Here is a 19894-nt window from a genome sequence, read left to right on the forward strand (position 1 = left end):
AGGCACACTTATTACTATTGCTCGGATTTATTATTCTTATTATTATTATTATTATTATTATTATTATTTTCCTTTTTCAGCCTGAAATTTTCGCACGTAACTCATCCCACAGTTTTGACACAAGCTTCATATATGTTATATCATTTTGTGCGGCTGGATCAGGAATGGTGTGCTATGACTTTTGGTGTTTATTACTTCTATAGTTTTTTAAATATGAATATTTTAATGCTAGTTTTTTCCCATTGAAATGAATGGGAAGTAAAAATGAAACTTATCCTGTTGAAACTTCATTTGTGGTGTGTTGGCTCACTCTAGTGGTATGTCGGGAGTAGTACGGCCTGTCTACCCTTATTTGGATTAACGCAATGACGACACTATCAACGGCGCGCGTCTCTCCGCCCCTCCTCCGGGTTTGAATTTGACCTTAGAAGTGACTTCCACGCGTCTCTTCGCCTCCGGTTTGAAATTGATCTTTGAACGTGATTTTCTGAAGTGTTCGGTAAGACAGCGTAAGCTTTGACAAGGTAAGTCCATATCTCTCCCTCTGTTTGAAATTTAGCTTTGAAAGTGATTTTTTTATGCCTGTTTGGGCGATTTCTTTGTCTGTCGTGGTCATGTTCGGCACGCTGCTAAAGCTAGCTAGCGGATATTGAGCATAGGTAAGCCTCTCCGGCTTGAAAATGACTTTGAAAGTGATTTTCTGTGTCTGGACGCTGATATCTACAAAATGATGGTGTGGTTAGCACTTGGATGTCACTTTATTCCAGTGGTATCGTTTGTAATTAAAACTTTTAAGAAGCGAAGTGATTTTTTTTTTTTTTGTATGTGTATCTTGGCGATCGCATTTCACGCCCTTTGTCTCGGTGGTGGCTAGCTAGCGGATATTGAGCATAGGTAAGCCTCTCCGGCTTGAAAATGACTTTGAAAGTGATTTTCTGTGTCTGGACGCTGATATCTACAAAATGATGGTGTGGTTAGCACTTGGATGTCACTTTATTCCAGAGGTATCGTTTGTAATTAAAACTTTTAAGAAGCGAAGTGATTTTTTTTTTTTGTATGTGTATCTTGGCGATCGCATTTCACGCCCTTTGTCTCGGTGGTGGCTAGCTAGCGGATATTGAGCATAGGTAAGCCTCTCCGGCTTGAAAATGACTTTGAAAGTGATTTTCTGTGTCTGGACGCTGATATCTACAAAATGATGGTGTGGTTAGCACTTGGATGTCACTTTATTCCAGTGGTATCGTTTGTAATTAAAACTTTTAAGAAGCGAAGTGATTTTTTTTTTTTTTTGTATGTGTATCTTGGCGATCGCATTTCACGCCCTTTGTCTCGGTGGTGGCTAGCTAGCGGATATTGAGCATAGGTAAGCCTCTCCGGCTTGAAAATGACTTTGAAAGTGATTTTCTGTGTCTGGACGCTGATATCTACAAAATGATGGTGTGGTTAGCACTTGGATGTCACTTTATTCCAGAGGTATCGTTTGTAATTAAAACTTTTAAGAAGCGAAGTGATTTTTTTTTTTTGTATGTGTATCTTGGCGATCGCATTTCACGCCCTTTGTCTCGGTGGTGGCTAGCTAGCGGATATTGAGCATAGGTAAGCCTCTCCGGCTTGAAAATGACTTTGAAAGTGATTTTCTGTGTCTGGACGCTGATATCTACAAAATGATGGTGTGGTTAGCACTTGGATGTCACTTTATTCCAGAGGTATCGTTTGTAATTAAAACTTTTAAGAAGCGAAGTGATTTTTTTTTTTTGTATGTGTATCTTGGCGATCGCATTTCACGCCCTTTGTCTCGGTGGTGGCTAGCTAGCGGATATTGAGCATAGGTAAGCCTCTCCGGCTTGAAAATGACTTTGAAAGTGATTTTCTGTGTCTGGACGCTGATATCTACAAAATGATGGTGTGGTTAGCACTTGGATGTCACTTTATTCCAGAGGTATCGTTTGTAATTAAAACTTTTAAGAAGCGAAGTGATTTTTTTTTTTTGTATGTGTATCTTGGCGATCGCATTTCACGCCCTTTGTCTCGGTGGTGGCTAGCTAGCGGATATTGAGCATAGGTAAGCCTCTCCGGCTTGAAAATGACTTTAAAAGTGATTTTCTGTGTCTGGACGCTGATATCTACAAAATGATGGTGTGGTTAGCACTTGGATGTCACTTTATTCCAGAGGTATCGTTTGTAATTAAAACTTTTAAGAAGCGAAGTGATTTTTTTTTTTTGTATGTGTATCTTGGCGATCGCATTTCACGCCCTTTGTCTCGGTGGTGGCTAGCTAGCGGATATTGAGCATAGGTAAGCCTCTCCGGCTTGAAAATGACTTTGAAAGTGATTTTCTGTGTCTGGACGCTGATATCTACAAAATGATTGTGTGGTTAGCACTTGGATGTCACTTTATTCCAGAGGTATCGTTTGTAATTAAAACTTTTAAGTGGCGACTGTCGCCGCGTCCAAAACAATAGCTTCGTTGTAGCCGCGTTTCACACCTCTTTTTCTGTTTTTATAAGGCGTTAACTACAGCAGCCTTTAACACCTCAACTCTTGCTTCAGCCAAGGTAAGTGCCCCCCTTATATTTTCTATGTGTGTGTTCAGCTGATATCTAGAAAATTGGTGTGTTTAGCGCTGGATGCCATTTTATTCCAGAGCCGTTGTTTGTAATTAAAACAAAGAGACAAAGAGGAACTTTACTGTTTGGAAGGGAGTAAAGTTCCTCTTTGTCTCTCAGTGGGACATTTCAACCATACAGTACAAGGCTACATTTCAGCTTTACAAGCCAATCAGTTTGCTAATTGTTCTTGTGAGATTTGTTTGCAAAGTTTAAGGTGTTAAATAGGAGCTGTGACCATCTGGGTCTGCTTGCTGCTGGCATTTTGCCAGAGCCCCAGCAACAAGACCGCCTCCCAGCAACGAGACTGCCTGTCAGCCTTGCAAGGTACCCAATATTCCAATTACTCTATAACAAAACTGTTGTGGGCAACAAGACTGTCTCCTAGGTTTGCAAGCCAATCACTTTGCCAAATGTTCTTGTAAGATTTGTTTGGAAAGTTTAAGGTGTTAAGTAGGAGCTGTGAACATCTGGGTTTGCTTGCTGCTGGCATTCTACCAGCGCCCCAGCAACAACACTGCCTCCCAGCTTTGCAAGGTAATTACTTTCCCAATTGCTGTACACCAAAACGGAGTAATTGTCGTGGTCAACAAATCTGCCTCCCAACTTTCAAGGTAATCACTTTCCCAATTACAATATACAAACTGTTATGGAACTTTACTTAACAAAGCCTTAAGACCGGGTAGTGACACTATCAATATGTCTATTTAAAGAAAAGAGAGATTTTTTTTTTTTTTTTTTTTTTTGGTTCTTGTAGTCATCTTGTGTATCAGAGGGTTAAAATAAAAAAATTGCTGGTATACATCAGAATTTTTGATTCATTTACTGTTTGTCGATTTACTGCATTGTAAAGTCTTTTGGCTACCGATGCAGCTACCTGGTTATTATGCTTGACTTAAAATGAAAGCTGGGTCTGATCACATGCTTGAAATGCCAACAATTAATATTCTGTTTTTCTGCTGACATTCTACCAGATGCCGAGAAAAAATAAAAGATCCCAGGCACAAAAGAAGCGCTGGAAACCACTTGACCTGGTCGATCCTGCTGTCCCAATGCTCACTGGCCACAACCAAGATGAGGCAGTCAGTAGTTTTCCATCTGACCAGGTAATGAAGATATGGTAGTGATCACAGACAGTTGAACAGTTTTCGAAACACGTTTGAGACAGTTAAGAACACCTACCCATACAGTTTAGGATTGTTTGTTATAATGTCACACAACTGGCATAACAGTGCATGGTATGCAGAGCATTTAAATGAAATGAATGTGTCAGGTCACTTAATGTCTTCTATACCCTTTTTCCCGGGTTAGCAGATAGCACCAGCAAGGTTATCCTTGGAAACACAGGATAGACCCACCTCCTTATGTTCCCCAGGTATCAAGGTAAATATCAAAAAATATTCCTCTATTAAGAATTTACAATAGACAATTACATGTTATAGACATATTCATGGTTACATCTCAGCATTATGCAAACAGCAGGGATTATTTTTTTTTATTGCTTTGTAAGTTTAGTAACCACTACTGTTCAGTATCAAATATTCCATTCTGTTTCAAATCTGTTAGTAGGTTTTATAATTTTGACTAACTGTACATAACCTCTCATCAGATTTCAGATACACGTCCACTAGAAAAACGATCTGTTACCCAACTGGCATACCAGTTCATGCCATGCATTGCATTTTAGAGTGAAATTAATGTGTCAGGTCACTTAATGTCTTAACATTATATACTGTTTTTCCTGGGTTAGCAGACAGCACCAGCCAGGTTGTCCTTGGTAACGGAGAATAGACCCACCTCCTTATGTCCTCCAGGCAGCAAGGTAAATTTAAAAAAACGTCTTCCCCCATTAAGGATTTATAGTGGACAGTTACATTACCATTAAATGTTAAAGACATATGGTTACATGTTAGCATTATGCAAGCAAGAATTTTGTTGTATCCCCTTTGTTAGTTACGTAACCACTACTGTTCCATATTTTCGTTAAAGTTTCTAAAGTTACACTCACTTTCAAATCTCTTAGTAGTTATGCAAACAGCTGGGATTTTTTTTATTGCTTTTTTATTTTTTATTGTAAGTTTAGTAATCACTACTGTTTCATGTTTTCTTTAAAGTATCCAGTGTTACACTCCGTTTCAACTCTGTTAGTAGGTTTTTATAATTTTGATTAACTGTATGTAACCCATTATCAGATTTCAGACACTCGTCCACCAGCAAAACGAGTCTGGGCAACTGATGATTTCCACACGGCATCAAATTCTCCACTTACAAAGGTATGTCCACAAATGTCTATAACAAATTAGTATACATGTGATCTTTGCTGTATAATCACCGGGGTTGATATTTAGTCTTTCACCTTAAGTATGCTTGCTAACTCGTACTAAATATATTAAAATGTTAGACTAAACATGTACATTTGTAAATTTCTTTCTTCAGATTCCTAAAATGCAGACATCTCAATAACTATTTCTGTCTATTTAGCTATTTCTATATATGTATATATTGTTCAGAAAAAAACGTTTATACCATTTAATACTTTAAGCTTCACATAAATTGACATCCACAGTGAAAAGCAGTGCAAATAAATACAAACATGGCTTTGTGACACTCATCTTTTATCAAGATGGATGTCAGTGTATTCTGTTTCAATCACATTTAACCTGTAACTGAATTTTGTGTAATTTCTTTACAAAATGTAACACAACTATGAAACGTGTTTTTATGGCACATGTACAGAACCATCTGGTTTAATCTGAAATTAGTGAACGAATTACATCTAATTTAAGAGCATCTGAGATCCTCTTACGAATAATACATAAACAGGATTTCCTTTCATATATTTGTATTTAGGCTGCAATTTAGTTGATGTTTGAAGGCCCGCAGCAACCTAAAATAATGTGTTATACTGAAAGAAATTAACTGCTTTGAAAATATGAGGAGCAGAAGGTACAGATATGACCTTTGTTAAAGGTCATTAAAAAAAAAAACAGCACTCAAGCAAATTACAGATATCTAAAATATTTGTCATTTTTACTTCCCACCTCTGCTCTCTCTCACTCACTCTCACTGTTCCTGTCACTGTCTTTCTGCCTTTCTCTTTCTGGCATATCTGATGCTGTTTATCTTCAGATTATGCTATACTATGATTGATGAGTGATATAATTTGGATTAATTTGCCTGAACATTGCTTAATTATTTTAACATAATTAAAAATGGTAAATGGCCTGTATTTGTATAGCACTTTACTTAGTCTCCAAGGCTCCCAAAGCGCTTTACACTACGTTCAGTCGTTGACACTTAAAAAAATAAAAACACAACATTTTTCTACATTATTGCAGCAACACTTAAATGTATTTTATTGTTGCTCAACCTTGAAACACATATCATAAAATGTTTAACAATAATATGTGTCACCTTTGCATTTCTTGATCAGCCTTTCCATGACACAAATGAAGACCTACTGACGGAGGAGCTACAGAGCAACACAGTTCAGCCCTTTTGGAGTGTCAGTGCAACTCATTGTCAGAGTGATGAAAGGTACCCAGAATTCTCTCGAAATCATCAGTGCACATGTAATGCCCTCACATTCCTGGCCTACCTTAATGAGGAATACCAGTTCAACACAGCCATACTTGATAAGGTCCTTGAACAGGGAGATGCACTCTACTGTTGGATTAAAACAAATCTTCTGCAGGAGAAGCGTTATACACACGATCATCTGACCATGGAGGACCTGCCCAAAGAACTTCATACTGACATAAATGTCTACAGTGTGAAAATGGATGACGTAAGTTATGGATATGTGGCAGCAGCAGAGAACAGTCCTCAAAGAACAGAGTGGTGGTTGCCTCTTGCTAGTCGCCTTGTATGTCTGTCAACAGATGTGAACTTTGCTTTGCTCATGGTCTCACCTGAGTGCATTGCGGTTTTCCGTGACAAATCTGGGAGGTATGGATTATTTGATTCACATTCAAGAAGTGCAGCGGGTTTACGTCAGCCAAATGGAACAGCAGTCATGCTCACTTTCACTCATGTGAATGACCTGATCACCCACGTGCATAACCTTTTTCAAAATCAAGGCAAGCATGCACGATATGAGTTTGTGCCTGTTTCTTTCAAAACAGTCAGCACTCACACGGAACCCCCTGGACAGTCAACTCAGGCAACACCAGGAGCTACAGCTACATCATCAACACAAAATGATGAACCACAAATCACGAATCCCACTGCGCAAATGCCTGAACCAGAATCAGCCAAAACCCACATGACGATGTTAGACAATACTTTAAACTCACCAGATGACAAAATGGCTAAAACCCCCCGAACAGCAAGAAATGTGAGCAAATTAAATAAACGACGACGTCGGAAAGCTATTCATCAAGCTCAAACAAGTCAGAGGGAGTATGTAAAAGCTAAAGACAAATCTTCAACTGAAGAAGTGGCAAAGAAGACAAACAAAAAAAGACACAACAGAGAACGATATGCCTCCTGTCGTGAATTTCGAATGAAAAGATTACAGGCTATGAAAACTCAATATGCTGAAAACTGTCATTACCGTAAACAAAGACTGTTATCAGCCAAAAAATATTACGCAAATCCTCATATTCAAGAAAAAGTAAAAGCCTGCAAGGTGAAGAGATACCAAAGTGATCGTCATTTTCAACAAAAAATGAGAGACTACATTATCAGAAGATATACTACGGATCCCGACTTTCAAATCAGACAGAAAAAATATGTGGTTCACAAGTACAACACGGATACCAGCTTTAAAACCAGACAGAAGCAATATCTGGTCCAAAGGTACAACACGGATACTGACTTTCAAACCAGACAGAAGCAATATCTGGTCCAAAGGTACAACACGGATACTGACTTTCAAACCAGACAGAAGCAATATCTGGTCCAAAGGTACAACACGGATACTGACTTTCAAACCAGACAGAAGCAATATCTGGTCCAAAGGTACAACACGGATACTGACTTTCAAACCAGACAGAAGCAATATCTGGTCCAAAGGTACAACATGGATACTGACTTTCAAACCAGACAGAAGCAATATCTGGTCCAAAGGTACAACACGGATACTGACTTTCAAACCAGACAGAAGCAATATCTGGTCCAAAGGTACAACACGGATACTGACTTTCGAACCAGACAGAAGCAATATCTGGTCCAAAGGTACAACACGGATACTGACTTTCGAAGCAGAATGAAAAAATACATGGGCCAGAAATACAGAGAGGATCATGTCAGAGAAAGGAAGAGTGCATACATAAGAACAAAATATGCATCTGATCCAAACTACAGGCACAAACAGAAAAAATCACTTTATGCCAGGTATCACAATGACTCACAATTCAGACTGCACCATATACAGCGCTGTGCCCAGTACCAGAGACACAAAATGGCTACCACTGCATCTTTTGCCATTTACAAAAAGTTGTGTGCACAGAGAATAAAGAAGAAATACAGACGACTAGTAACACAGTTCCAGCAGGGTCCACAGTCTGAAGCACAGCCCCAGCTTGTAGTGAACAGTGTGATGCAAGCAGCCACATTAGCTTTCCGTGAAGCCATTCAGTTAGGACCCACCCATGTCTGTACAGTGTGCCACAGAACTCTGTTTCCTAATCAAGTTAAACACTGCAAAAGATCAAAGTATGTTACTAATAGTAACATTGTTGCCACTTGCTTGACAGGAAAATTTGTCCATGTTTGTGACAGGGAATGCTCAGCTAATTGTACTTTCCCAAAACAAAGAATCGAAGAGTGGATTTGCTACAACTGTGACAACCACCTACAAAGAGGCAAGATGCCATCTGTCGCAGTAGCAAACAATTTAGCACTAGCAACCATTCCAATTGAACTGAGTCGATTAAATGTACTAGAACGACAACTGACTGCTAAAATTCTCCCGTTTGCAAAAATAATTGCATTACCAAAAGGACAGCAAAGAGCCGTACATGGGGCTGTTGTTTGTGTACCATCGGATGTGGAAACCACAGTAAACTGTCTTCCCAGACCTAACAGTGAAGCCCAGCTCCTGCAGGTACAACTGAAGAGACACATCAGATTCAAAGGTTACCAACACTTCTACACTGTAAACATGAAGAACGTGTTAGCGGGATTATCAAAGCTAAAAGAGATGCATTCAGAATACAAAGATGTATCTATTGATGATGAAGCTACTTTTGCTGATCCCACAAGTAATCAGATAATCGAGACGGAACATGACACTGCTGATGCAGATATTCAAGATGCACTGCCTAGAAACTTCGACCAGCAAATTGTACCAGAAAGAAGAACCACTGACGACACAACAGCTGGACTGCTTGAGCCATGTCATGATGTAAACCAACTAATGGAGCCTGAACAGTCAAATGAAGAGCCCTTACAAGATATGGAGAAAGAAAAGGAAGAACTTCGACCTGGTCTTGTTCTAGACACCTGTATGCAACCACCAGATATAGCACAGGACATTTTATCATATGGTGAAGGAATATTTAGCATTGCACCCGCGCAAGGAAATAGACCTGTTGGCTTCTTCTCTGTTCCTAAACTTGAAGCCATGGCCTTTCCTGTGCAGTTCCCAACTGGACAGAACACATTAGATGAAGCCAGACAAGTTAAACTTTCCCCAAGCATGTATTTTAATACACGGCTGTTCTCTGCAGACACACGGTTTGCAACTGACCAAAGCTACCTATTCTTTGCACAGTTTGTAACAGAAACACACATGGCTACAAACAGCATGTCCATCCAATTGCGCAAAGGAAAGGCAATCACCAAGGATGGGCGTAAAATTTCTAACAGAATGCTTCAAAATAAAGACGAAGTGGAGAAACTGATAAATAACAAAGACGCAACACGCTTCATGAAACCTCTGAGAGGTACTCCAGCCTATTGGGAGAAGGCACTGAAAGACCTACATGCTATGGTCAGACAGTTAGGAAAGCCAACTTTTTTCCTGACATTTTCAGCTGCTGAAATGAGATGGCCTGAGGTTGTTGAGGTCATAAAAACTCAACAAGGTGAACAGGTGGATTTTTCACAACTTGACTGGAACACAAAGTGTGAAATTCTCCGAAGCAACCCTGTCACTGTGATGCGATTGTTTGAAAAAAGAGTTGATGCACTAATGACAACACTGATCCTGTCCCCAGCACAGCCCATCGGTGAAGTAGAAGATTACTTTTATCGAGTGGAGTTTCAGGCCAGAGGTAGCCCTCATATCCATTTACTGGTTTGGGTCAAAGATGCACCTGAATTTGGAAGCGACCTTGAAGACCACGTGTACAAATTTATTGACAAGTACATAACATGTAAGATGCCTGACCAAAACGCCGATCCTGAACTTCACAAAATTGTGTCTGAGGTTCAAGTCCACAGCAGAAATCACTCCAGATCCTGTAAAAAAGGTAATGTGTCATGTAGGTTTGGATTCCCCAAACTACCCGTAGACCAAACAATGATTACTTTCCCAAGCCCAGATGATGATGATCACAATGATAAGCAGCATAGCACAAGTAAGGAGAAGGGCACAAATGAAAAGCAAAAGAACAGACGAATGGCTCTCGCAAAAAAAATGAAAGAGGCCAAAGAAAAACTCCAGCCATTGAGAGATTTGCTCTGCGACCCAAATTCCTCGTTTGAAGACTTGTCTGAGCTGCTTCACAAATGCAAATTAACTTATGAACAATACTTGGATTGTGTCTTCAATTTAAGCAATGGTCATGTCATCCTCTTACAACGTGAACCTAATGACTGCTGGGTGAATGCATACAATGCAGATCTGCTGAGGGCCTGGAATGCCAACATGGACATCCAATATGTCATTGATGACTACAGCTGCCTGATGTACATGATGTCTTATGTCTCTAAACCTGAATTTGAGATGACACAATTTCTTAATGGCGTCATCCAGGAAGTAAAAAAGTCCAATGTCAATGAAAGAGATGAAATGAAACAGATAATGCAGGCATATGCTAAACACAGAGAAGTCAGTGCCCAAGAATCCGTGGCAAGGACATGCAGCCTGCCACTAAAAAAGTGTTCACGCAGTGTGGTCTTCATACAGACTGATGATGATGCCCTGAAAATGAGTCTCCCGATGAGCAGGTTGCAGAGCATGGCACCAGATGATGAAAATGTGTGGATGTCCGGATTGCCAGAAAAATATGCAAACAGACCCAGAACACCTGACTTTGAAAGAATGTGTTTGGGTGAATTTGCTTCAGAGTACAGGATTCTCTACGGCCGTCAAACAGAGTCCAAAAATGCCATCCCTCTTTTGAATAACATGGGTTATATTCAAAAAAGAACAAGAGGGAAACCTGCAATAATCAGATATCCTCGGTTCTCAGAAAAGAAACAACCAGAAAAGTTTTATAGCAGACTACTAAAACTTTATTATCCACATCGATCAAATGATGACCTTAAAAACACAGAATACCCCACATCCGAGCAGTTCTACAAAAGTGGACGAAAACATGGTTTTGCAGTACGGCCAATTGTTACCTTTAACAAAAAGCGTTATGAAGGCCATGGCAAAACAATGGAAAGGGCACTGGAACAGATTGAACAACAAGGCCCACTTATCAATGCATGGAACACCTTTGCACCTGAGGTTGAAGTAGATCGTTTAGAGTGTGTGGCCCAACGACAATCCAGACATGACACTGACGAAAATGAAATGGACATTGTTCCTGACTACCAAGTCAGTGGTAGCAGCAGTGGAACCATGCCAGCAATCATAGCACCAAAGCTGAGCCCAGACTTTGTCAGAAAAATGTACCAAAGTCTGAATGAAACCCAAGCATCCATATTCTACGCAGTGCGTGAGTGGTGTTTCAAACTTGTGTGGGGTCACTGTCCTGAGCAGTTCTTTTATTTTGTCTCTGGAGGAGCTGGCTGTGGAAAATCACATGTTATCAAGTGCATATATGAGGAGGCAACAAAGATTTTGCACCAACTCCCCAGATTCCGAGACCAAGCAGACATGTCCTACCCTGCAGTACTGCTGACTGCATTTACTGGCACTGCAGCTTTTAACATATCTGGGAAAACACTGCACTCTCTGCTAAAGCTGCCAAGATCTTTAAAACCGCCTTATCAGGGACTGGGGAATGCACTGGATGAAGTGAGAGCTTCACTTTCAAATGCAGAGATTCTGATCATTGATGAGATATCTATGGTTTCTAAAGACCTTTTTGCCTACATCCACTGGAGACTTCAGCAGATCAAAGGAAACAAGAAACCTTTTGGTGGGATGTCTATCCTTGCAGTAGGAGACTTTTACCAGCTGCCACCCCTTGGAAAAGCCAAACCACTCTGTGTGTACGAGGACAATGTCCTTGATCTCTGGAAAGACTATTTCCACATGGTCAACCTGACAGAAATCATGCGACAGAAAGATGATCATTCTTTTGCTGAAGTTCTGAACAGGATAAGAGTGAAGCAAAAAACAGATTCTCTTGAAGCCGATGACAAAGCCTTGCTCACACAGGCTATCCATGACATAAAAGACTGTCCATCTAATGTATTACACATTTATGCTACAAACAAAGAGGTCGACAAACACAATTCAGCAACTGTAACTGCTCTTCATTCTGATATCATAAATATTCAGGCAGAAGACTACAGAAAAGACCCACGAACGGGTGAGATGGTCCTCCTGGCAGAAATGATGAAAGGCAACAAAGGAGATTTACCTGATAACATACAAGCTGCACCTGGAGTGCGTGTTATGATTATCAGAAATTTGGATGTTGAAGATGGGCTTGTTAATGGGACATTTGGAACAATCACGAACATTGTGACAGCCACACAGGATGGACCAAAAACTGTGAATCTCATTGGACTCACGCTGGACAATGAAAATTCTGGGCAAAAATTTCGCAGAAAAATACAAGGATCCTCAGACAATCTTGTGTATATTGAGAAATGTGAAGAATGCACAAGTAAAAAAGGAGTGGTTCGCAGGCAATTTCCAATGAAGTTGGCCTTTGCATGTACAGCTCACAAAGTACAAGGCATGACAATGGAATCAGCAGTAGTATGCTTGAAGCGTGTTTTTGAACCTGGAATGGCCTATGTTGCACTCAGCCGCACAACCTCACTTAAAGGACTGTACATCACAGACTTTGATGAAAAGAAAATCTATGCTGATCCTGCCATCACAGATGCACTCAAAAATATGAGACATGCATCATTTGAGAATGCAAGACCACTGTTGCAATTCTTAAAATCAGTAGATCCCACAGTCCCCACGTTGACAATTATCCATCATAATGCACAAGGTCTCCCAACTCACATGGAGGACATGAGATGCCACCATGAACTCAGCCTTGCTGATGTTTTATGTATAACAGAAACACACTTGTCTGGCTCATCGGTTTCTCCCCGCTTCCAGCTGGAACAATACAACATGGCCACACGCAACAGACACGTCTCTTACACAAATCATACAGACATGGCAAAGGTAAATGGCGGTGGAGTTGCAATTTACCACAACACAATTCTTACAGCAGAGTCCCGAAAATACCTGCAAAATGTGACTGACCTTGAATTTGTTGTTGTCAAGGTTGAATCGCCAGTTACAGCTTTGATAGCAACTGTATACAGGCCACCAAATTACAGCCATGTGAGGTTTTTACCACAAATGCAATGTCTTTTGGACTCGTTGGAAATGATGAATCACCAACCAATTATTGTTTGTGGAGACTTCAATGAGGACCTTATGAGCAGAGGAAAAAAACCCATCCAAGAACTGTTGCAGTCAAGAGGATATGCACAACTGATTACTGCTGCAACTACCGAAAAACACACATTGATTGATCACATTTACATATCACAGCCATACGCCTGCCTCCAATCAGGTGTTCTGAATACATATCACAGTTATCATAACCCCATTTATTGTGTTATTCACTAACACAAAATGACTGCAAGGGTATGAGGGATATGGACTTGCCAAGTGTCACTCCCTATTGGCCTACTCTCGGCTAGAAGTCATACAGATGGACCTAAATATGGATATCAGCATCTACAACAAGAAGTACAGGTGAGTCCTCTTGTAACATTCTTTAATGTACTTCTACTTTATTAATTCCTATACACTCTGAACCGAATTTGTTGAAAAATAAAGTCAATCATGTTCTCTTATACGCAGACACAACAGAACACCAGCCTCTACGTGGTGCGAAGCCTACTGCAACCAAAACGTGATCTTCATGTCTTTGCGACTGAGCACGCTCTACCAGCAACACTGACAGCTCACCAGTGGGAGCTCATAGATAAGACTGCTGATGTGCTGTCATCCATTGAAGAGCTGACCAGAAACGTGAACAGAAAAACTGCAACTGCACCTGATGGGATCCCTGCCATAACAGGTAATTGTATTTTTGTTTCTTTCTTTAAATTGTAACATTTGATAGTGATAGTGTTTGAAACAAACTATAATCTCATCCATTCATTAAGTCATCCATTCATTCATAACTCCTCAGATGTGTTCTGTCCAGTGAAGGCAGTGGAGAAGCCCTACACTGATGTTGAAACTGTGCCACTCTTCTAGAAACCAGCTACAAGGATGGGCAGGTATAGTGAAATTAAAATGCACCTTTTGTTCAACAGGTTTACATACAGTCAATTGATCAAAAGACACCAGTATTAAGCCAATTTGTTTTTTTACTTTTTAATTTAGTTTTGGGTAATTTAGTTCTAAAGTTACATTTGTTTTTGCAATTATTTATTAGAACTTCATGACTTGCCAGTTCGCTAACTGAAGACCTGCACTTTGTGATGTCTCGTTTTATTGTTTTAAATTGTGTTTTGCTTTTATCTGTTTCTAGCTGTTTTCGCAAAGTCAGCCAACCTCTTGCTTCCAAATGACCCTTATCCAGAAGTATCCGTGAGTGCCTCATCAGCAGAAACTAAAGTGGAGACCTACCTCTCAGAAAAACGCACACATAAGAAAAGCGACCCACTTCAGTACTGGAAAGAACATCCTAATCTGTCTCCCTCTATGGCTGCTGTTGCGATCCCAGTGTGCCCCCTGTAGCTCTGTGGACAGTTTTTGATTTGATTACATCTCACCCCAACCGGTCGCGGCAGATGGCTGCACCTCCCTGAGCCTGGTTCTGCCGGAAATTTCTTCCTGTCAAAAGGGAGTTTTTCTGAGCACACTCTACCAGCAACACTGACAGCTCACCAGTGGGAGCTCATAGATAAGACTGCTGATGTGCTGTCATCCATTGAAGAGCTGACCAGAAACGTGAACAGAAAGACTGCAACTGCACCTGATGGGATCCCTGCCATAACAGGTCATTTGTATTTTTTTTTTGTTTCTTTCTTTATATTGTAACATTTGATATTGATAGTGTTTAAAACAAACTATAATCTCATCCATTCATTAAGTCATCCATTCATTCATAACTCCTCAGATGTGTTCTGTCCAGTGAAGGCAGTGGAGAAGCCCTACACTGATGTTGAAACTGTGCCACTCTTCTAGAAACCAGCTACAAGGATGGGCAGGTATAGTGAAATTAAAATGCATCTTTTGTTCAACAGGTTTATATACAGTCAAGTGATCAAAAGACACCAGTATTAAACCCATTTAAGCCAACTATACGCTTTGATTGGAACTATATACAGGCCACCAAATTACAGCCACATGTGGTTTTACCTCACATGGCAACTTACTTAATCAAAAGACACCAGTATTAAACAAATTTCTCCTTTTTACTTCCTTTTTAATTTAGTTTTGGGTTATTTAGTTCTAAAGTTACATTTGTTTTTGCAATTATTTATTAGAACATCATGACTTGCCAGTTCGCTAACTGAAGACCTGCGCTTTGTGATGTCTCTTGTTTTGTTTTAAATTGTGTTTTGCTTTTATCTGTTTTCTAGCTGTTTTTGCAAAGTCAGCCAACCTCTTGCTTCCAAATGACCCTTATCCAGAAGTATCCGTGAATGCCTCATGAGAAGAAACTAAAGTGGAGACCTACCTCTCAGAGAAAAACGCACACATAAGAAAAGCGACCCACTTCAGTACTGGAAAGAACATCCTAATCTGTCTCCCTCTATGGCTGCTGTTGCGATCCCAGTGTGCCCCCTGTAGCTCTGTGGACAGTTTTTGATTTGTTTACATCTCACCCCAACCGGTCGCGGCAGATGGCTGCCCCTCCCTGAGCCTGGTTCTGCCGGAGGTTTCTTCCTGTCAAAAGGGAGTTTTTCCTTCCCACTGTCGCCAAAGTGCTTGCTCATAGGGGGTCATATGATTGTTGGGTTTATCTATATACATTAATGCTTGTATGCTTTTCATTTATACTTTTGCCTTACTCTTTGGTTCATAATATAAAGTTACTTGAATGGTTTCCTTTTTCCTTTTTATATTGCTTTGCTGTTTACCACAATCTAAATATCATGTTTAAATGGAATACATTATTGTAAATGGTATTTGTACAAAATATAGTTTGAATACGATAAGACACCTTTATTAGTCCCACAAGGGGAAATTTCATAATTTGCATAATTTTCCCTTTTCACATTAAAATACCTTTGAAATACAAATTGAATACCACTTAATGGACTTTTTTTTTCTACCAAGAAAACTTACTTTGGTTTACAATCTGTTAAACTGTTCACTTTAAACGACTCAAAACTGTAAAATCTAAATTGTAACTTCTCTTGAACACCTCAGACTTAAACATAATTTCTTTTATATCTATTAACTTCTTTTGTAATGGTGTAACTGGAGCATCTTTCTCTCATCTCTGTATGCTGCACTGCATATAGCAGAGATCACAATACAGCTTACTTTTCTTTAACTTGAAAATCAGCTGTATTCAATTTCCCTCCCTCTTGTGGTATAAATAGCAAACTATGCTCATGTTGCATATTGCTCCCCCTAGTGTTATAAATGGCAACCTGCACTAATTGCACCACATTAAAGGCAAACTACACTCATTGGCAGTAGCATAGGCACACTTAAAATTTCTTCTGGAATTTTCGGTTTCTAGTTCTTATTATTATTATTATTATTATTATTTTCCTTTTTCAGCCTGAAATTTCCGCGCGTAACTCATCCCACAGTTTTGACACAAGCTTCATATATGTTATACCATTTTGTGCGGCTGGATCAGGAATGGTGTGCTATGACTTTTGGTGTTTATTACTTCTATAGTTTTTTAAATATGAATATTTTAATGCAAGTTTTTTCCCATTGAAATGAATGGGACGGAAAGTGAAACTTAACTTGAAACGAAAGTGAAACTTAATTTGTGGAGTGTTGGCTCACTCACTTCATTTGTGGTGTTGGCTCACTCTAGTGGTATGCCAGCAGTAGTACGGCCTGTCTACCCTTATTTGGATTTTTTTTTTGGAGCCGTATGAATGGCAAACTACACTCATTGGCAGCGGCATAGGCACACTTAAAATTTCTTCAGAAATTTTCGCTTTCTAGTTTGTATTTTGCTCTCTCTTGAGTCACTGCTGCTATCAGCAGCAGCACTTGTAAAGTGTACCTGCAGAGCTTGGTAGTTCTCCCATACTACTTTCACTGTTCTCTCACTTGAAGCAACCCAAACATAATAACCATAGAACAGTAGAACATAATCTTGAGTCTTGAAGATGGTTCATTTCTTTACCCCTGAAAAATATACAAAAGCAGATTCAGCAAAATACAATCACAGTACACCAAATGAAAAATGAGAAATACTGTACAAATCATTTTACCTAGAAAAGGCTCCAGCACGTTTTGGGCTCCACTTTCCTTTCACTTTGGGCTTCGCAGTTTGTGGATGCTGCACTTCTCCTCCCTAGTGCCAGCCATGTCTGCACATATGTTTGTGCGTTAAACTGATCCAAGGGTGGTCCGTTGGATTTCAGGAAAATCATATTTGAAAACCTTTTGATGTTGAGAGAGTTTCTTTTATCTGTCAAAGTATCATTCATTGAGCTGAAAGCTCGCTCGCATTCACTTGTTGATACTGCAATGGTGTGGACAGCTGTAAGAAGCGGCTTCAGGGCTGCTGGTGTCTTGGAAGCTTTAAGGTCTTTATACTCCCTAAATCCTAGGACACTTTCCCTCTCCCCAACTCTGAATCTCTGACATAAACGTCTGACCGCTGCATCCCCATATTGAATATCTAGAGATGCAGGCCAGGAGTCAGACTGGAGGACCTTGATGTCTGAGAGGAGGTGACTATCTGTCTTTTCAGATGAGGTTTTACTGACATGCGAGGAAGTTGTTGGAGTCATCCTGCACTTAACATTTTCAGCCAGGCTACGGAAAAATTGGCCATGGTTGATTTTTATAACCCTCTGATTTTCATGCAGGCATACATTTCTGAAGATTTTCTCCTTTTCAGCTTCAATGGCAGGTGTGGATACCATTGACTCAAACACCCGGATTTGTCGGTCCAGCTGCCTGTCGGCTTGATCCAAAGTCATGTCCCATCTCTGGAGCATTCTTGAGAGGTCACTGAGTTCTGTGAAAGTGTCATACATGATGCCAAGATTGACCACAAAAGAAACAGTAGTGAGAACATCATTGAGTCCTTTGTATTTTGCTCTCTCTCTTGAGTCCCTGCTGGTATCAGCAGCAGCACTTGTAAAGTGTACCTGCAGAGCTTGGTAGTTCTCCCATACTGCTTTCACTGTTCTCTCACTTGAAGCAACCCAACGCACTGATAAAACACGGCCTATCACAAGGAGACGTTGTCCAACATTGTGAGCACTCTCGGTTAACTCCCTTTGGTTTTTTGGTGATGCATGGTAGAGGGAGTAAAGCTGATCTAAGAATATTTTAAAGTGGTTGATTCCTCCTACCTCCTTCAAAACATCACAAACTGCCAGTTCCAGTCTGTGATTGGAACAATGCCAGACAAACAGGTAAGGGAATTTGGAACAAAGCTGCGCAGCAACTCCTGCTTTCCTCCCAAGCATCACTGAGGCTCCATCACAAGCAAATGCCAACAAATGTTGCTGTAGGTAGTGAGGGTCAAAGCCATTATTATGAAGACATCCTAACAGTGCTTCAGTGATGTCCTTTGCTGTGGTCCCCTGCAGCTCAATCAGTTCAAAAAATATTGTGTCTGGATTTTCACTGGAAATAGCTGACCGCAGGCACACGACAAGCACAGACTTTCCACTTATTGTAGTGGATTCATCAATGAGCACACACAATTTTCTTTCATTCATCACTATGTCATTGACTACCTTCTTTTTCATTTCAGCTGCAATGTGATCCAGTATATTTGCACATGAGTTATTAGAGTGCAAAACTCTGCCCATCTTGACACCATTTAAGACTTGCAACTGGACATCTATTGGCATGTCTGTAAAGGGACGCCCATGCTTGCCAATCTTATAAGCTGTTCTAAACACATTGCAAGTTGAAGCGTAGTCAGCCTTTCTCATATCTTCAATGTGTTTTTGCATTGTATTTTGTGTTGCCTTCTCTTTTATTTCAACTGCTTTCTTGTGATAAATTGAGTCTCTGTGCTCTTTTATTTTCTTTCGTGGTGAGTTTTGTTGTGCAGCCTTGTCCCTTCCAAAAGACGAGATTAAGCACCCACTCCACTCCTGCGACACTCTCTGCCCTTGCTGCATGTCCACGCGAGCACAAACTTGACTACACACACTACAACCCAACTTTTGATTTCTGCTGATCAGCCACTTGTAATTTGTGGAGAAATACCGGACTTGTGCTTGGGACCAACATTCTGGCCACTCATGCTCGCTAACGCGGCTGTTGTCATCGGTAGAAATGGTGTCATTCTCGTCCTCGTCGTTGCCAAAAGTGCCGTCGTCCGCGGCTGCGGCACTAGTGCAGCTTTCATTAGCTTGCGTCTGACCTGCAGCGATATCATTCTGGCTTGGTGGGGTGTCAGCCAGCGAGTCCTCTGATTCTGACCTTGTTCTTTTACTACTCAGAGTCTGAAGCCAGGAGAGCATATTAAGTGTTCATTGTTTTTGTATTTTAACGAGCAGCTGTTTGCGCGTTTTACACACCCTCTCCGGACCACGTTGAGTTGTTGACATGACAACGGCAAAAGCGACGCATGCGCTTTTCACTTGTAAAACACATTGGTGTATGGGTAATGTAGTCTCTGCTCTCGGTGGGACGAATTAGGAAGCGTGCTTGTGAAGGGCGCTCTGAAAAGCGGCAGTGCAGCCAAACGATGTGCAAATGAGAGTACCTGTACGCTAAAAGCACGTTCTGGGAGCATGGAGAGGTGGCGGTACTCTCAAGAGCTATATTTAGAAGTGGCGGTACTGAGTACGGG

At 40.5% G+C, this 19894-nt stretch overlaps 1 protein-coding gene and 1 long non-coding RNA gene across 16 annotated transcripts; one reads left to right on the forward strand and one right to left on the reverse strand.

Moving 5' to 3' along the window:
• Window positions 1–205: 205 nt before the first annotated feature.
• LOC120739111 lies at window positions 206–16028 on the forward strand. Of its 15 annotated transcripts, none has more exons than XM_040040789.1 (10): window positions 2101–3712; window positions 3918–3989; window positions 4357–4428; window positions 4799–4879; window positions 6040–6143; window positions 13614–13668; window positions 13777–13900; window positions 14831–14926; window positions 15062–15137; window positions 15513–15629. In XM_040040789.1, the coding sequence occupies exons 1-9, from the start codon at window positions 3581–3583 to the stop codon at window positions 15112–15114; spliced, it is 789 nt and encodes a 262-aa protein (XP_039896723.1). In that variant the 5' UTR covers window positions 2101–3580; the 3' UTR covers window positions 15115–15137; window positions 15513–15629. The 15 variants fall into 15 exon arrangements, with proteins under 15 accessions (XP_039896709.1, XP_039896723.1, XP_039896717.1 ...); XM_040040785.1 differs by having other exon boundaries at window positions 2105–3712; window positions 15047–15137; window positions 15513–16028; XM_040040782.1 differs by having other exon boundaries at window positions 2111–3712; window positions 13777–13996; window positions 14456–14926; window positions 15047–15137; window positions 15513–15561.
• On the reverse strand, window positions 15510–16685 carry LOC120739113. Its single transcript, XR_005697127.1, has 2 exons — window positions 16314–16685; window positions 15510–16185 (listed from the first exon to the last, which is right to left on the reverse strand). It is a non-coding gene; the product is annotated as an uncharacterized LOC120739113 (long non-coding RNA).
• Window positions 16686–19894: the final 3209 nt, after the last annotated feature.

Source organism: Simochromis diagramma, unplaced genomic scaffold (assembly GCF_900408965.1).
Source record: "Simochromis diagramma unplaced genomic scaffold, fSimDia1.1 OVJJ01000317.1, whole genome shotgun sequence".
Classification (NCBI taxonomy): Eukaryota; Metazoa; Chordata; class Actinopteri; order Cichliformes; family Cichlidae; genus Simochromis; species Simochromis diagramma.

Coding starts and splice junctions, on each gene's coding strand:
- LOC120739111 (XM_040040775.1), top strand. CDS start 3,581: ATGCCGAGAAAAAATAAAAGATCCCAGGCACAAAAGAAGCGCTGGAAA. Junction 3,713..3,917: donor GTAGTTTTCCATCTGACCAG/GTAATGAAGATA, acceptor TTCCCGGGTTAG/CAGATAGCACCAGCAAGGTT. Junction 4,429..4,798: donor TATGTCCTCCAGGCAGCAAG/GTAAATTTAAAA, acceptor ACCCATTATCAG/ATTTCAGACACTCGTCCACC.